We start from the raw sequence: 16954 nt of genomic DNA on the forward strand, positions 1-16954 counted from the left end.
TGCGACTGACCTCAGTCTGTGACACTGAGCCTAATATTTTGTTTTTGTGAATGCTGCCTTTTGTCATATATAAGGCATCATGTCCGTTACGCGAAGTGTCATGTCCGTTACGCCATTTTTATGAAAATGAGAAGTGGTAAGGGAAAATGATTGCTACGCATGGTAGGGGGTTTGATTCTAACATAGAATCTAAATCTGCAGTACCTTCAGACAAATTTCCTGTAAGCTGTGAAAACTTTAAGTGAAAAACGTAACGGACATGACACTGATAATGATAAAGAAATCACACAAATCTGAAGATCAATTTCTCTAAAATTGATGAATGGCATAAAATTTAACGATGATTTTCTGTTGATGTGAACATTAATCAACTATTCAAAAGTTAAAAGAGACCTCTGGGACCTTATTTGCTTTTATTAGAGACAGGAAAGATGAATTGTTCAAAAATAGCAAATTTTTTTAGATTTTGCAATTTACTATTCTATTTTTTGGATAATGGAAAAAAATACAAAATTTTATCAATATTGCAATTTTTCTATTGGAAATTGAAACTTTAAAGATTACTTTTTAAGAAAATTTGACTGCTTAAGTGAAATCTGAAACTTCATTTTTTCTCTAAAGTGAACATTTTCCATGGAATTGCCCTAATTGGTTATATACCAGCTTGGCGTTTACCAGCAGAAAGCTGTCCTTCCGAGTTCCTACAGGAGTTTGAGAAACCATGGCGTATGGCACAACAGGTTTCAGGTACATGTACTACCGTGGGCATTCTTATGTTTTTGGACGTCTATTTTTTATGATCCATGTAAACCTTTACTTTTGTTTTATTTCAAACTCATTGGTCTGGGATGTGGAGTGGGTGGACTTGAAAATAGGTAGAAACATTGTGATTGTATGCACTCTCCTGAAGTAAGCATACAGCCAATAGGCCGTACAAGTATCATATTTACCGTCATGTAGCATTTTGATTCATGTACATGTGACTGGGAAAAATGATTGAACGCACCCCTAGGCTCGTAATATGCAAAAAAAAGAGTTCACTCTTGGTCATAATTGAGGCTGCTGAACCTGTAGGCTATATGGTTACATACATGGTGTACCGTGAAACCTAAGTACCGGGTACTAGCTATGTCTATGTCTATGATTCTAAAAATAACAAAATGGTGCATCAGTATCATTCTGAATTACTGCTTCTCCAAACATAAGCATATCAAAGACAGTCTCTCTATCATTGTACCATGTTTGATTTGCAAAATTATATCTTGCCCATGAAATGTAACTAAACTGCGTATATCGTCGGCGGTCATCCGAACCGTCGTATCACAAATACGACGGAGTAAACCCATTTCAGAGAAAATCGACTTCAAAGTTTACTATAATATTCACACTTACATGTAGTTCCCCAGCCTTACAACATATTCATTGCGAGAAAAATACATGGTTGGAAAGACCAAGACAATTGCTTGACATTGGTATCTTTATTTTTACACAAAACCAAGAATCAGAGAAAATAACGCAAAAGAGCTACATGCTTGTATTTTCGGTTTGAGCGGTTTAGATTTCCCCTGTACAAAAACGCCATAGGGCGTACATAACAACCCTGACCGCGAGTTCAATGCGCGCAGTCAGTCAAAATGTTGTATTGCTTTTTCACATCACATGCAAAGTCAATGAAGTGCTGATACGATGGTTTGGCTGACTGCTCATTTGCATATTAAGTGCGTGCAGCTGCAGTTTGCCTTGCTACAGGACACATTTCCTATGGGATTTGCGAATTTTATCAACAATTTGTATGGCATTGCTGTGGAAATTGCCTCATATCTCAGAAACTAAAATAAATTGCTGCCTAGAAATTTAGTTATGAACAGAATAGGACTTGTACATGCATTTTCTGCAAATATCTAAAAATTGATATTTTGACCATAATTGACTGATACGACGGTTCAGATGAACACCGACGATATGACCAGCAACCCCCAAACCAACAATACCTATACATGTAGGTTGCCAAAATGAATACCTAAGATTTTTATCAAGCTTGAAAAAGTACTTCCTAAGCTTTAAAATATGCATTGTAACTTGTCAAAATTGATTACAAATAACCCTCGCAAAGTACATTGCAGAGGGAATTCAGCAAGAGTTAAAAAAAAGGAGAAGTCTAGGTTTGAAATTTGGATTCACTCAAGCATGAGGTATTGACAGAACTCGATAACACTCCCAAGAAGTTCGGAAAATGGTGTCAAAGAACCTCTTGTACATGTATCTTCAATTCTTTTTAATATTCAACTTTAAAACTTCAATTGTTACAGCATAATGAAGAAGAATTGCTCTCTAATAATTAAAAATCTATATATTTTTTTTGCTTTTGGAGACCAGAGTATAGAACCTTCACTGGCAATTGTTGGTATTTTGTGTTGCTGGTCACAAATTTGCATTCACCCATTATTTTAAAAAATCTGTGGATCTAATCATTCACTAAATTGTATTAAAGGAGAACCATTTTCAACATACATGTGGAGCAAATTTGTTTTACCAAATGCTAATGAAGTGATAACAGCAGCTATTTTATAATGGTTTAAATGTGATGAAAATAATTTTTCAGCTTTTATAAGTCACAAGATAATGTTGGCGTGCTTATTTAATAGACTAGGAATAAGAATGAAAATGGAAAATCTATGTAATAGGAGCTACAAAGTATGATTGGACATCATTTTCGGAAGGTTATTGAATTAATAGCATAATAGCAACCACCAGATGGGTAAACACCATGTTTACTTTTTTTTAATCTTTCATATTTGATAAATCCGCTGCTGTATACATGTATTCTTGTTCAGTTTAAGTATACTTGAGTACAATTTCAGTCCCAGTATTGTACATGTATCAAAGAGAGTGTTATTGTCATTGTATAGAAATACCGTATTGATTGAATGTGATATATTATGAAAGACATATTTTTAAAGCTGTTTTGTGACGTTAATGGTGTTCCACCTCATGTTTTATTCTATGCACATCGACTCCTCAATGACTAGCTGATTAATAATGTGGTCGGTATTAAGTTGTGCAAATATGGTATTTTAGAAAAATATGATGTTGATGTGTGGTAATATGTGTATACATGTAAGGATCCTCCCTCCCCTGTAATATATGTAAACAGCGTATCCCACCAAAAATGTTAATGGCAATTTAAATGAGTATAATGTGAAAATTACTGAATAATATTGTATATGATTTTATAATCGTAATTTGGCATTTCTTTTGTACAACTGGCTCAAATTTTATGCGATATGGTGATCACAGAGATATGAGCCTTCTTTCATCACTCATCCGAACACCTTATAGGGATGAATTTTTAGGTCTTGTACAGTATGTGCTAGTACCATCTTTCAGGATACATTTTGATTAAATTTTGCCTGGAACTCATCTTGGTGAACTGCCGCCCTACCATAATTAATTATCATGAATGATTGAGAATGCAGTTTTCTTTTGAACCAAGATGAATGTCCTGGTGAAGAAAATAACCTACGATGGTCATATCAGAACCCCTGTTTCAACAAAATGCATCTCTGTATTGTTCATCATGTATGCAAGAATTGCTATTCATCAGATGAATGAATAGGTCATCTTCAAGTCCTGAAGAAAAGAAAATTATTTCAGTTTTATGCCTGTGGCTAAACGTGAATTGATAACAAATCTTGTTTAGCTGAACCCGACTGCACATACTACTTAATAATACAAAACTTGGATGGAGAGGTTTCCTGATGTGTACATGTACATTGTATGAAAAAAAATCTCATATTTTTGTGATTATTAGACCATATCACATAAAATTTCATCCACCTAAAGTAGAAAATGAATTGTAGTTTACGGACGTGAAGGTACATGTATAAAGCATAGATGATGATGTAATTTTCATGTTATACCAATTTATAGTGCTTAATAACAATTTTTGTGGGACACAATGTATTTTTATAGTAAAAAAAAATTAGTATACTGTGATTCTAGTGTATGATAAATGATATGACACTGATTTTTTTAATATATAGGAGATGGATTGAAAGTGCAGCATTAGTTGTACTTTATTGGGGTATGATTTTTGTGATACTTGCATCAGTTTTTTTTTAGACATAGTATGGGTGTGCTATGGGCCCCATCATAAATATTTTCTTCATCTTTGGTCTGAACCAAAATGGAAAATATGATATAAATTACAGGTTTTTATTACAATCTACAGTGTGATCCTGTGAGGTTTACCTGATTTAAATTCTGTGATCTTTAAAGTTTTACAGAAAAAATAAAGACTTTGAACCTCCTGTTGTGATGAACTTGTCCTTTTAAAGGCTGTCATGTATTATAGGCCCAGTAAATGAACTTTGCACTATACTGCCATTGTGTTGACTTCTGATGTTTATTTCAATTTCAGCTTCGTTTTTGAAGTTGTGAATAGTTATTTTTCAATCTGAATTTGTATTTCTTTCATCAAATATAAATACACAAACTGCTAAATCAACAAAGGTATGAGGAGAGAGACCTGTGATGTTATGAACATTGTGTTCTCATGGTTTTTCTTCATTTTGCCTAAAAATAGAAATTTCAAGATTCCTGTAATATAGTGTATTACCTTTATTAGTTCCTCCTTTATAGTTCCTTTTATTCCTGCTTAATTTATTGCAGGGATGTCACCGTTTAGACAAAGTATGAATTTGTACCTGTACATGTATATTCAACACACTGTGCCCCTTTTTGTGTATGTCAGAAAGGCCAATTATAGAAAATATTAATTCATTTTCATAAAGTCTATTAAGGGACATTCTTGTTTGTGAAATAAAGACTTATACCGGCCCTGCATTTCATAGAAATATATTAAATAAACTATACATATTTTTATTAAAAAAATGATAACAGGATGTACCAACAAGAATACACATTTAGAATATTTCAGTTATAAATCTGATCCTCGCTTCATCCTTTCACCATACTTGTACATAACTCAGCCCTGGGGCAGGTTTTTTAAAATATATTTTGAGTACATTTTATTAAGTTTTACCAATGGAAAAAAAGAATTAATGAGCCGAGTCTGATTTCACTCATCCAAGAAGAAATCAATTTTATCTGAATGGTCAATTTGATTCGGCATGTATTCAATACAGCATGTATGAATTGGTAGGTGTTTCATAAAGCTGTTTGTAAGTTACGGATGACGTTTATGCACAACTAGCGACGCTTTAGTTTCTAGTGCTAACTGATATGTCCCTATGTAGTCAAATGAGCACCTAAGATCGTGTTCAGTCATTTGTAAAGTCGTTCATAAGTTTGAACAGCTTTGATGAAGCAACCAGCAGTGAGTTATCATATGAATTGAAAATCCTGATTTATGTTCTTAATTTCAATTTAAATGTTCAACCAAATCATTTATCATAAATAATTATCAGTCACCAAACTGAAGAATCCCATTTCATATTATCAATTGATGCTGTATGTCTGTAATCTATGTCAATTTTTGTATTGACACAAAATCGAAATAAATTTCCACTGTGGACAATAAATATTGAATTGTATTGAATTTAATTTGATTTCAAGAAGTTATGGTCTTGAATACGGACAGCAATAGAGCTTTCTGCCCTGCCTTCCATGATCAAATTCTGTTGACTCATGAATTCTTGCATGATATCATTTTCATTCTTTCATTGCCTTCCCTTGCCTCAGATTTTGGTTCATATTGGTGCATTGACGAAGGAATCTGGCTTCAAGATTGCAGACAATGCCTTCAACGGGGGTCCTTTAGGTGAACTGGTTCAATGGAGCGACATCCTATCCACACTCTACGTTCTGGGTCATGATATTGAGATATCTACTGCAACTGGCACACTCGGAAAGTAAGTTAATCTTCACATGTGTGTACTTTGGCAAGGGGTTTATCTACATTTGCCACTCTTCACCTAGGTGTAGTAAATGTGTATCCGGTAGGAAGGAATTCTTGAATGCTCCAGCGCCCGATCAGGATAGCCGTGCTAAAGCCGTTGTAATAGTATGCAGCACTTAGAGAAACATTTGTATTAAGCGCTATATATAATGTTGCATATTATTATTTGAGGGGACATTGCAAAAATAATATTGCAAGTAATATTAGGTCGCAAATCAATTGTCAATCTTACAGTTTATTTTTGCAAGTTTATAATTATGATTGTTGGTCTGCTTCTTACAAAAGGAAGTATGAATATAGTTTCTATTACTAATAAGTTTTCCAAACCCCCAACAGGAAAAAATTACCAAGTAAGCTATATCTAGGACAAACGATTTAATTTTGTTACCTTTTTATAGATTTATACATTGTTTTCATTTCTGAATATTAAGTGAAATTTGCACTTGATAATCATGAGTAAATGCGATGCGTAGAAAAAAAATTGTTCTTTTCATTTTTGGGCTATTATAGGTTTTAAAAGACCAGAATAACAATATTTAGAAAAAGAAAAAAAAAAACCTATTGGTTTAATTATCATAGTGAAGATAGATATACCGGTAGGCTTTTGATCTACTATGTGGAAAGTATGCTGGATTGTACCTTTACAATGGTTTATTGACAGTCTGCCCTACCACTCAAAAATTTCCTTTACCAAAAATGAATCAATGAAGGTTAAGTTTTTATATGGACCTAGTTCATGAAACCTGGACATAAGGTTAATCAGGTACTACTGAACATCCTGCCGGAGTTTCAAGTCACACGGTCAAGGTCAAAGGTCATTTAAGGTCAATGAACTTTGGCCAAGTTGGGGGTATTTGTTGTAATACCATTGTAACTTTGAAAGTTTATTGGTCTAGTTCATAAAACTTGGACATAGAGTAATCAAGTATCACTGAACATCTCATGGGAGTTTCAGGTCATGTGACCAAAGTCAAAGGTCATTTAAGGTCATTGAACTTTGGCCATTTTGGAGGGAATTTTTAGATGCTGTTATAACTTTCAAAGTGTATAGATATAGTTTATAAAATGTAGATAATCAAGTATTACTGACCAGTCTTAGGTCGCATGATCAAGGTGAAATGTCATTTATTGTAAATGAACGTAGTATTGTATCATTATATGAATGGTGTTTTTTGTGAATAATTATTTTATAGTAGTTTTCAAAGTCAGCACTGCTGCTATATTGAATCAGGTGATGCAGGTGAGACTGCCAGAGGCGCTCCACTTGTTTCTTTGTATTGACAAAATAATTGTCTTTGTTTAATATTATTTCCTTGTATTCCATAAATACACAAATTGTTCTTGAGCTTTGTTGCAAGCCTACATGTATTCTTATACAACTATGTGACTTATGGTGATATATATATTTAAAAACAAACAATTTGAATCAAAACTTAATAAAGATTTGTATTAAAGGAATAAAAATCAGAAAAAAAGTGAAAGTTTGGAAGAAATCAGACAGTGAATGAGAAAGTTTTTGCTGTTTCAGAAGTAGATTGCTTTTTAATCAGTAATTTTTATGTTTTCTCCTGAGGAACAGTAACAAAAGTTTAACAAAGTGTGTATTTCTCATGAAAGAAAAATATTTTAACTTTTGAGGAAGGTTATATTATCATATAAGGCATTTTGAGCAAATGGAGGAGTTATCCATACCTTACATTACATCACAATGACATGACCTTTTTGGTCAATTAAAAATCCATAAAGGAATAACTTCTGTGACTTGAAACTCATAACTTGCCTGTTAATTGTCTAATTTCATTCAAACATTTCCCTAGATCTGCTTGTCTTATTTCTCTTTTATTCTTATAATACAAATGGGTGATTTCCTCTAAACCTATAATGATGAAAATCCCTAATCTTTTCAAGCAGAGATGAAATATCACTTTGTTTGTATCTGTTTTCCAGTCTCTTAAGAAGGAAAGGGTTAACAAGCAAAGTCAGTTGCCCAGTGAAAGGGAAGAACCAATATGATCTAGTCTACATTGATATCGTTGGAATGAAACAGCTTAAGAAGACTATTGGAGCACAGTGGCAACAATTCAGGTGAGCTTGTATTAACATATTAGTCTCATATTCTTCAATCCCAGTATGTAGTTGTTTAAAAAAAAAAAAACACCCCCTTGAAAAAAAGCAAAACATGCACGCACACACACAAAAAAAATAAAACAAACAAACAAAATTCCTCTTAATCTTCTTAAATCATGCAATAGCTTGAGCTACTTGCATAATGAAGCTTTATTAGCATGACTTGCAACTTTATAAATGTACCCTATTTATAGATGGTGGTTTTAGAACTGGGGGGTCACAAATTCAAAACAAGGATGCACTACTTGGACAAATTCTGTTTATTCAAGATTTCAAGATTTATTAAAGACATGCGATCGCAGCTTAAAAGCTGAACTGACAGATGTTTTACAATTAAAAAACAATGAAATTAACAAATAATATAATAAAAGAATCAAGAAATATACAAAAATTACAATATAAATTCGAAGTATTACGGTATTCTCAAGGTAACAGTGGTAATATAAGATACTATTTGAAAAGCTATACATGTGAGAAGATTCATTTTTACTAAAGATATGAAAGATATAGGGTGAGATATAAGATGAGAAAGTGCAACATAATCCAATGATTGGTTGAAATTTGTTCATGAGAATATTGTTACATTATGTTTAAATTGTATGGACGGGCATTGGTAGAGATATGACTTTATATTATCCAAATTAGATCATATCGACTTAGACTTTTAATAACCAAAGTTGATAGGAATTTACTAATCGCAACATATAAAAGTGAGAATGACAGGTTCTTTTTAATATTATTGAAGGGATGGTCCAGGCTGGATATATTTATATTTCAATAAATAGAGTAAAATTCACAAAGCAAAATGCTGAAAATGCTTTATTGAATTTTAAAGATTTGCATTATTCTTGAGAAACAGTTCTAGGCATGTCTTTATGAATATCATTGGGTGGGCTGATGATGTCATACATGTATCCCCACTTGTTTTTTGTATTTTAATATATGAAATTAGTTTCATTAAAAAAATTTCTACCAAGAACTAAAACAATTGGATTGACAACTGATTAAGAGCATTAGTTATTTATTGCCGCAACTTATTTCATCATAATGGAGACACATCATTTACACATGTATGAAATAATGAAACATTTATGATTTCATGTAATAACATAAGAAAAAGGAAAGTGGGGATATGACAACTGATTAAGAGCATTAGTTATTTATTGCCGCAATTTATTTCATCATAATGGAGACACATCATTTACACATGTATGAAATAATGAAACATTTATGATTTCATGTAATAACATAAGAAAAAGGAAAGTTGGGATATGACATCATCAGCCCACCTAATGAATATTCATGATGATGTGCATATAACTGTTTTCACAAAATATTTATAAACTTCAGAATTCAATAACTTTGTTATTTGTTGTCCGATTTTGATGAAATTTTCAGCATTTTGCTCTGTTAATTTCAATGTACTCTATTTATTTAGATATAAATATTTTCAGCTCGGACCATCCCTTTAACAACAAAATTAGCTCATAGCAAACCGATATCACATTGAGCTAAGTGCAATACAAGTTCATGATTGTGCTCTTGCATTCAAACCAAGTTGGTTGTTTGCACATTCTCAAAATTTCTTGTAGGCAAGAAACAGGATATGGGAAATATGCATGTGACTCTGTCTGAGAATGATAGAGTCAAACTGAGTCAATGTGATCTACAAATCAACCTGCTCAGGTGCCTTCTACAAATACTTATCAAACTGTTCCATACATAAGTATGGAGGGACTTGAAATAGATGCGCCATCATCTTGATTTCTTTAATTTTGATGAAAAGTATTTCATGAAACTTCAGTCTGGGGCCATTTTATTTTAGCACACAATTGAGATTGATTGGTATTTCCAGGTTCAAGTGTTTAGTGACTAATACACATTGGCCATTGAATCCTTTAGTTTGTATAGCCTTCATAAAGAGATCAATAGGTTCCTGTAGTGTAGTCACTTTTACCCCTGATCTATAAAAGTTACTTTACATGGATATGGCAGCTCTGATATTAGGGGTAAATACCATGGCAACATTACTCAGTAAAAAAAAAGTTTCACTTAGAATTGCCATCAATGCTAAAGGTTTTTTATGTAACAGGGCTCATATTGAATTGTTCAAATGTATGTGGCTTTATTTTGTTCCCCTAATATGATATAGCAAGTCCAAAATGAAAAATGAACAAAATAAACAAAAAAAGTATTATGAAGCACTTTTAGATTGAATTACAAGGAATTCAACAAATTTTGTTATTTATTTATGGACTACTTGAAATCAAATGTATTGAAATGTATCAAATTTAGTATCGAGTAAAATTTGTCAGCTTCATTAAACAATCTTCTTTTTTTTTGCTGTATATGAAATCACCTTGACATATCATCATGAAAGGATAACAAATGGAACAGCTTAAATCTAAAATACTATCATTCTAAAAGTGCAGAGTATGTACAGACACTTGTGTGTGTCTTTAGAGAGCCCTGTGGCCATCTCTCTTCCTAATTATAGAACTTGTCTCAAAACATGTTTACAAGTGAAGCCTGTTAGCCTTGTAGGGATTAACATATCATCCGTGTTGTGAAATGAAAGTCAAAAGAGCTTGACTTTGAACATGATATACATGCACACTTTATAATTGAGGGAAATTGTTGTAATTTATCAATATAAACCATGATATGATGGGATTTGTGAAGATAGCGAGTGAAACTTCTGAAAGGGATGATAAAGAGAGTGATATCTTTATAAAAGATTGCAACAATCATGATTTGGAGGTACATGTATTGGCTAAAAAGTGTGTTTATATTCTACCACCTGCTAATGTAACTTTTTAGCTATTATGTGTGATGGAAAGATGGCATTCAGCCAATTGAATTTTCATTAATTGTGCTTCTGATGCATAATGCATTCTCCAATGCCAATGTAACCATCTGTGCACTGTATGTATATTTGATTTCTGTCATTATTCTGTTACTACATGTATGTCATTATTCTCTTATATGCACTGTGGACATCTGTATGGATGGATACATTTTTTTGCTTTATCAATGTTCTTTTTATTCAATATTATTTTTGGTTATGTCAGATTCGATTCACTCTAATACTGTACTGCATTGGTCAAGTTATCATCAATGAAATCAGTTTGCCAATCGCCCAACTCTCTACTCTCCCTGTTAAGTGTCATGTACTTTAGCCTAACCAAAGAGTTTATTTTGGCTTCCCAATCAGAGTCATCATTGGCGAAATGGCAGCTTGTACTCAACTGGAAGAAAAAAAAAACCTTTTGATTTGAATTTAGGGTTTTTCATTGATACTTTTTCTTTTACATCAAATTAAATAATCAAAGTAAGTTTCACAATGGCAGCTTGTAGTCCACTGCAAAGAAGAAATCAATACACCTGTCTAATTTAGGTTTTGTCATTATTGTATTTTGAGTTGCATCCTAAACTATGTTACTTTTATACCTTTCTTTTCCCCTTCAATTTTCAGTTGTATTCTCAGGGTTATAGACTCATTTGGAACAGAACCAGCCTACAATGTGGATACTTATATAAAAAAGGCTGGTACAAAGTCTAGCTGGGGCAATTGGAATCTAGTACCAAGGCAGTTTTTCACCATGTTTCGTAAGTTATTTACTCTATCTGTGAGAACATTAATTATTTTGCTGCATGGGAAGAGGATTTATGAGACAAAGAAATAGATGATCGAATGAGATGTAAAAGTGAGTAATAAAAGGAAGCTATGATTCTAGAATCAAGGGGCATACAGATGAGGAAATATTGTAACTTTACTGTGAAATAAGAATGAACTAAACTTGTATGATACATAGAGTTATTGCTGGATTAGCACTTTTTTTTCCTGATTGGAGTATATACTGTTGAGGTTTACAGTTTACAACTGGTTGTATGTGGTAGATACAAAATAAATTGTTCCACTTAACACTGGTCATCATTTTGAAGAAAAAAAAAGAAATAATGGAGGAAAACTTGTTCTATTGCTTCATTGCCAGCATACACTGTCTTCTGGGCTTTAAAAGGATAGCTACACCCTGTGGCCCATGAAACACAAAAACCTTCATGTAATTTATTTTGTGTGGCCTGATATTAAAGTTTGGTGGCCTGAAAATGAAAATAAAAACATTAAATATTAATAAAACAAACTTCTGAAATATTAATGATGCAGCCACTACCAATAAATTACTTTCACTTTGAATGTCTTGTATGTAAACCTTGTTTGCTATATACCGGCACTTTGCAAATTGATTTGTGGTAAATATAAATTGTTCTATCATTGTAAATATGAAATGATTTTTCAAAAGAGAATAAATTAATTGTATTGTTCTCAGGTTGTGTGGACTTTTTTCTTTGATCTACATATAAACACACACAATGGTAAAGTAAATAGATTATGCATAACAAACTCAAATAGATCTAGATCTACATCAAAACAAAGATTTTTCCTTTCTTACTCTTTCAATCCTAAAACCTAGAGTATACAGGCCCCAAATCCAGTTTATTTTTGTTTGCATATTAGGAGGAAAAGAAAGATAATTTTCAAAAAGTATATTACAAAAAGAAAACAAAAATAATACAAGAAAGAAGTGAAATAAAACAAAAAATAAAATAAAACATAAGAAAGAAGAAATGAAGAAAGAAAAAGCAAAGAAGAGGGAAAAGAAATAAAAAGAAAAAAAAATTAAAGAAAAAAATTAAAGAAAAGAATCAACAGAACATGAAAGAAAAATGATAAAAACAAAATTAAAATACAGATGGGGACAAGGGGAAAAGGGGGAAAATTAAGAAGCCATTACATATATTTTTGACAGCTGTGGCAACAGTCTATTCTGTCTGGAATATAATTAAAAGCCAAGCAAATAATTTTCTCTTACCTTTTGGGAATGGGGCATTTCTGTATTATTTTATTTTGCAGTAGCAACATATTATTTAATCAGGCAAATTTAATGGGAAGGGGTATAGTTTTCAAAGAATGAAAGAAAAAAAAAATTATATCGAGAAAAAAAAAGTGTGAGAAAAGTCCTTCCCTATACTTGCCAAAATTTATGAAAAGTTCATATTTCATATTGATGAAATGCCTTCCCAAAGTTTTTACTTTCTTAAGAGTGGTTTAAGAAGTCATTTATTAACAATAAGGAAAGAAATTGTCTGTTTATTTTTGGCTAGAAAAGACACAGCTTCGAAAGAAACCACGTATCAACACACATACAAATGCACACGTGGGACTGTGATGTACTCGCCTATGTGTTTTCATGTGTATTAATTCATATAGAATCGATCTTTTTGAGTCAAAGGAAAGGTCATAATTCCTGTTAAATGCGTGCAAATAATCAGGGTACACCAGATTTTAGCAATATGGACTGTAGAAGGGCATTTCATTGGTGTAAAATGTGAATTTTTACTTAGATTTTCAAAGTTCTGGGGAAGATTTATTAGCAGCTACATTTCTTATCGCAGCTCCCTGAGTCTGTAAAGACTTCTAGTGCATAGCTGCAATGACATGGCTTCGGGCACAGCTCATGCCAGCCGGCTGGCAGGATAATAACTTCTGTATGCGGTACGTACTGTCATGACTATGCAAATTTTATGTGTGTAGATCAAAGAACAAGACGAATGACAAACTGGCTTGCAATTTGAACTGTAGAAAGTTGATAAATGCGTGCAAAATCAGAGAAAAATCGCGCTACTTTGAAAATTATTGGTTGCCCGATTCGGGCCACCAAAACTTGGCATTTTTCATTTAATGGTTGCCCGAGGTGAATTTCTGGTGGTCAATGTTGAGCCTTTGCTTATTGGTTTAATTGATGGTAATACTTTTCTTTCAGCTCATACACCAGATAATTCATTCATGGGTTTTGTAGTGGATCATCAGGTAGACATAGCTAAAACAGAGTCTTCCTCTCAGAGAACAAACCGTGCCCTTGTCTATGGAAAAAGTGCTTCATTTTGGACTGTGAGTAGAAACATTTACGATGCATTGATTTGATTTATGTACCAAAACTACACAGGTCGTATTATATTCATTTTACTTCTTACGGGCAGCCTAAACGGCACATATTTCTTCAATTATTAAAAAATATTTATGTATTTATTTATTTGTTTTTATTTCATATCAATTTTATCTCATTTATTTGTTTATTCATTTCCATTTTTATTTTATTTAATTATTTGTTTTTATGTTTCTATTTATGTAGTTTTTATTTTATTTATTTATTATTTATTTATGTATTTTATTTATTTTATTTATTTTATTTATTTTATTTATTTTATTTATTTTATGTATTTTATTTATTTTATTTATTTTATTTATTTTATTTATTTTATTTATTTTATTTGTTTCATTTATTTTATTTATTTTATTTACATGTATTTATTTTATTTATTTATTTTATTTATTTATAGATATTTTTTTCGAGGGGGGTGGGAGAGTTAACTTGTTTTTCTGATGGATTATCAGATATTATTTCTAGCGAATATTTTACCAGCTTCCCTTCAATATCAAACAAATGCCTTTGCTCTTCTTTTTGTTAAGTTCTGTATTCATTCATTTTGATGTGTTCTCTTTCTTACCTGTCTTGTAGGAGCCTTGGATTAGGAAATACTTGGACAAGATTCACAAGAAATTTGAGATTCATGGCACAGTATTCCTGAACCAAAGCACATCAACAATGAAGAGTGTTATACCTGACTATGTGGTAAACCATGGCATTGTATCTGGTTCAGAGATACAGAATTTATTAAAAGAAACAAAGGTTTGTATAGAAGTCAAATAGCTCTCCCTCTTTCATCTTTTCTGTCTCCTTTCTGAAGTTATGAAAACTTATTCTGCACTTATTCATCTCTACCTCTTAGAACATATCCTTTATTTACTTTAAAATTAATCTAAAATTGTATGTTAATGCCTATTCAAGAATAAAGTTTCTTCCCTTGTTCTGTAGGATTGTTAGTGCTCCTTTTAATTACTTTTTGAAAAATGTATGTTACAGACATTACTATGTTTACATTTCAGTAATTGCACTTTGATACATTTTCTAACTCATTAATTTCTGAGACCTGCCAACCAGTAAGATTTTTTTTTTGTATTCCAGTTTTTATGTGCAAGCAAAAAAAGTAAAATTTTGTAGGGAACAAAATCATTTTTTTTAGATAAATTATATGTATTTTTTATTTATAATTTCAATATTTATGTGAGACCAGTAATAAAAATATTAAGGGAGACCCGACATAAAGCATAGGAACTGCAAGACTTGGACAAAATAATTTTTTGGGGCCTTTTTGTAGTGGAAAAAGAGAACACATGTTTCTCTCTTTTACTTCAATTTTTTTACCTGCTATCCCCCCCCCCCAAAAAAAAAAGGATCAATTTAAGATAAAAAAAATGTTTTGAAAAGAAATGCATGAGAACGGTTGAATTTGTCAATTTTTGTTTAAATTGAAAATAGGGTCGATTGAATAAAAAAGAATTTTGATGGGAAAATACACATTTTTATTGACTCATGGTTGGTAGCTCTGCTGACTTTGTAAATAAGCATTCATAAAGCTTATATTTCTAAAGAAAGTTAAAGCTAGAAATTAAAACTAACTCAATCCCTTTTGTTTGTCCTTTGCTTTACAGTTATTTATTGGTCTTGGCTTTCCTTATGAGGGTCCTGCTCCACTTGAAGCTGTAGCTAATGGCTGTGTCTTTCTCAACCCCAAATTCACTCCTCCTAAAAATTCTAAAAATACTAAATTTTTCACAGGAAAGCCAACAGCTAGAGCGGTAAGTATAAATGTTTTGATCTGTTACATCACCTTAAATACATGTACATGCGTAACATTTTAAGGATATGTTTTGTTTTTTATATCTTGCATTCTACATGAAATATGACATGAATAGCAGGCCTCTACAAAAAAAATTTGCTTGCCCGATAGAAAAAACTGCTTGCCCTATTTTTATTTTAAAAGTATATTTTCAGCAATGTAGGCCTGAGTCATTACGTTTATTTAGATTTTTTCGCTATTTATAAATGGGGCTTATTTGAAGGTTAAAAAAAACTTCACCAAAAGTTGCTGAAATTTCATATTTTGCATCTTTAAATCCATGAAATGGTTATCTGTTTGCCATATTTCCTTAGAATTGTTTTGATTTAGTTGGAAACTATAAAGAAAGCCAGTGAAAAATATTCAGCTCTTTATTGACTCTGAAAAAGATCGTTTTATGATGTAAAAAAAAATCAAAAGTGGAGTGGCTAAAATTTCACATTTTGCATCTTTAAATCCATGAAATTGTCATTTATTTTCCATATTTCCTGGAATTTTTTAAAAATTAGTTAGAAACTATCAAGAAAATTAAGAATATTCACCTCTCTCTTGTCTTTTCTTCATCATTTTATGATGTTACACTCGGTCAATATTTTTTTATTGTAGTCCGGCATGTAGACTTTCATGGGGTTTTTTCATGGTGTTGCAGCTTTGATCGTTGATCGTATCGATTGATCGTATCGTTTGATTGTTTTACACTTGGTCAACATGGAAGTCTACATGTGGGACCACAATAATAAAAAGCATTTACCAAGTACATCATCATAAATCAGAGTAAAGAAAGAGCTGAATATTCTTCATTTTTTCAGTAGTTTCCAACTATCAAAACATTTTAAGGTAATATGGAAAATACATGTCCATTTCATGGATTTTTGCAAAATGTGAAATTTTAGCCACTTTTGGTGGTTTTTTTTTGCAAATTGCTCAAGTAGCGCGTGCGCAGTCATTGCACACAAAGAACGTAAGATGCGTTGGCACGGTTTTTCGAACGAGGTACCTGGCGATAAATTATTGGTAATTGGCGCTGTTTTTATATCAGTTTCCACTTTTTTTTTTACTGGTTTGACATAATCTGAGAGATAGTTGTGATTATCCAAAGGATAT

General features: G+C 32.0%; 1 protein-coding gene across 1 annotated transcript in view; it reads left to right on the plus strand.

The window, feature by feature from the left end:
* The window catches only part of LOC129254219 (alpha-1,6-mannosylglycoprotein 6-beta-N-acetylglucosaminyltransferase A-like), a 69705-nt gene that overhangs the window by 37198 nt on the left and 15553 nt on the right, over positions 1-16954 (plus strand). Inside the window, exons 9-14 of the mRNA XM_064104617.1 lie at positions 5704-5873; positions 7868-8005; positions 11523-11656; positions 13873-14000; positions 14629-14799; positions 15663-15809. Coding sequence (XP_063960687.1) covers positions 5704-5873; positions 7868-8005; positions 11523-11656; positions 13873-14000; positions 14629-14799; positions 15663-15809 — 888 coding nt within the window. The remainder of the gene's footprint in view (positions 1-5703; positions 5874-7867; positions 8006-11522; positions 11657-13872; positions 14001-14628; positions 14800-15662; positions 15810-16954) is intronic.

This window comes from Lytechinus pictus, chromosome 1, assembly GCF_037042905.1.
Source record: "Lytechinus pictus isolate F3 Inbred chromosome 1, Lp3.0, whole genome shotgun sequence".
Lineage (NCBI taxonomy): Eukaryota > Metazoa > Echinodermata > Echinoidea > Temnopleuroida > Toxopneustidae > Lytechinus > Lytechinus pictus.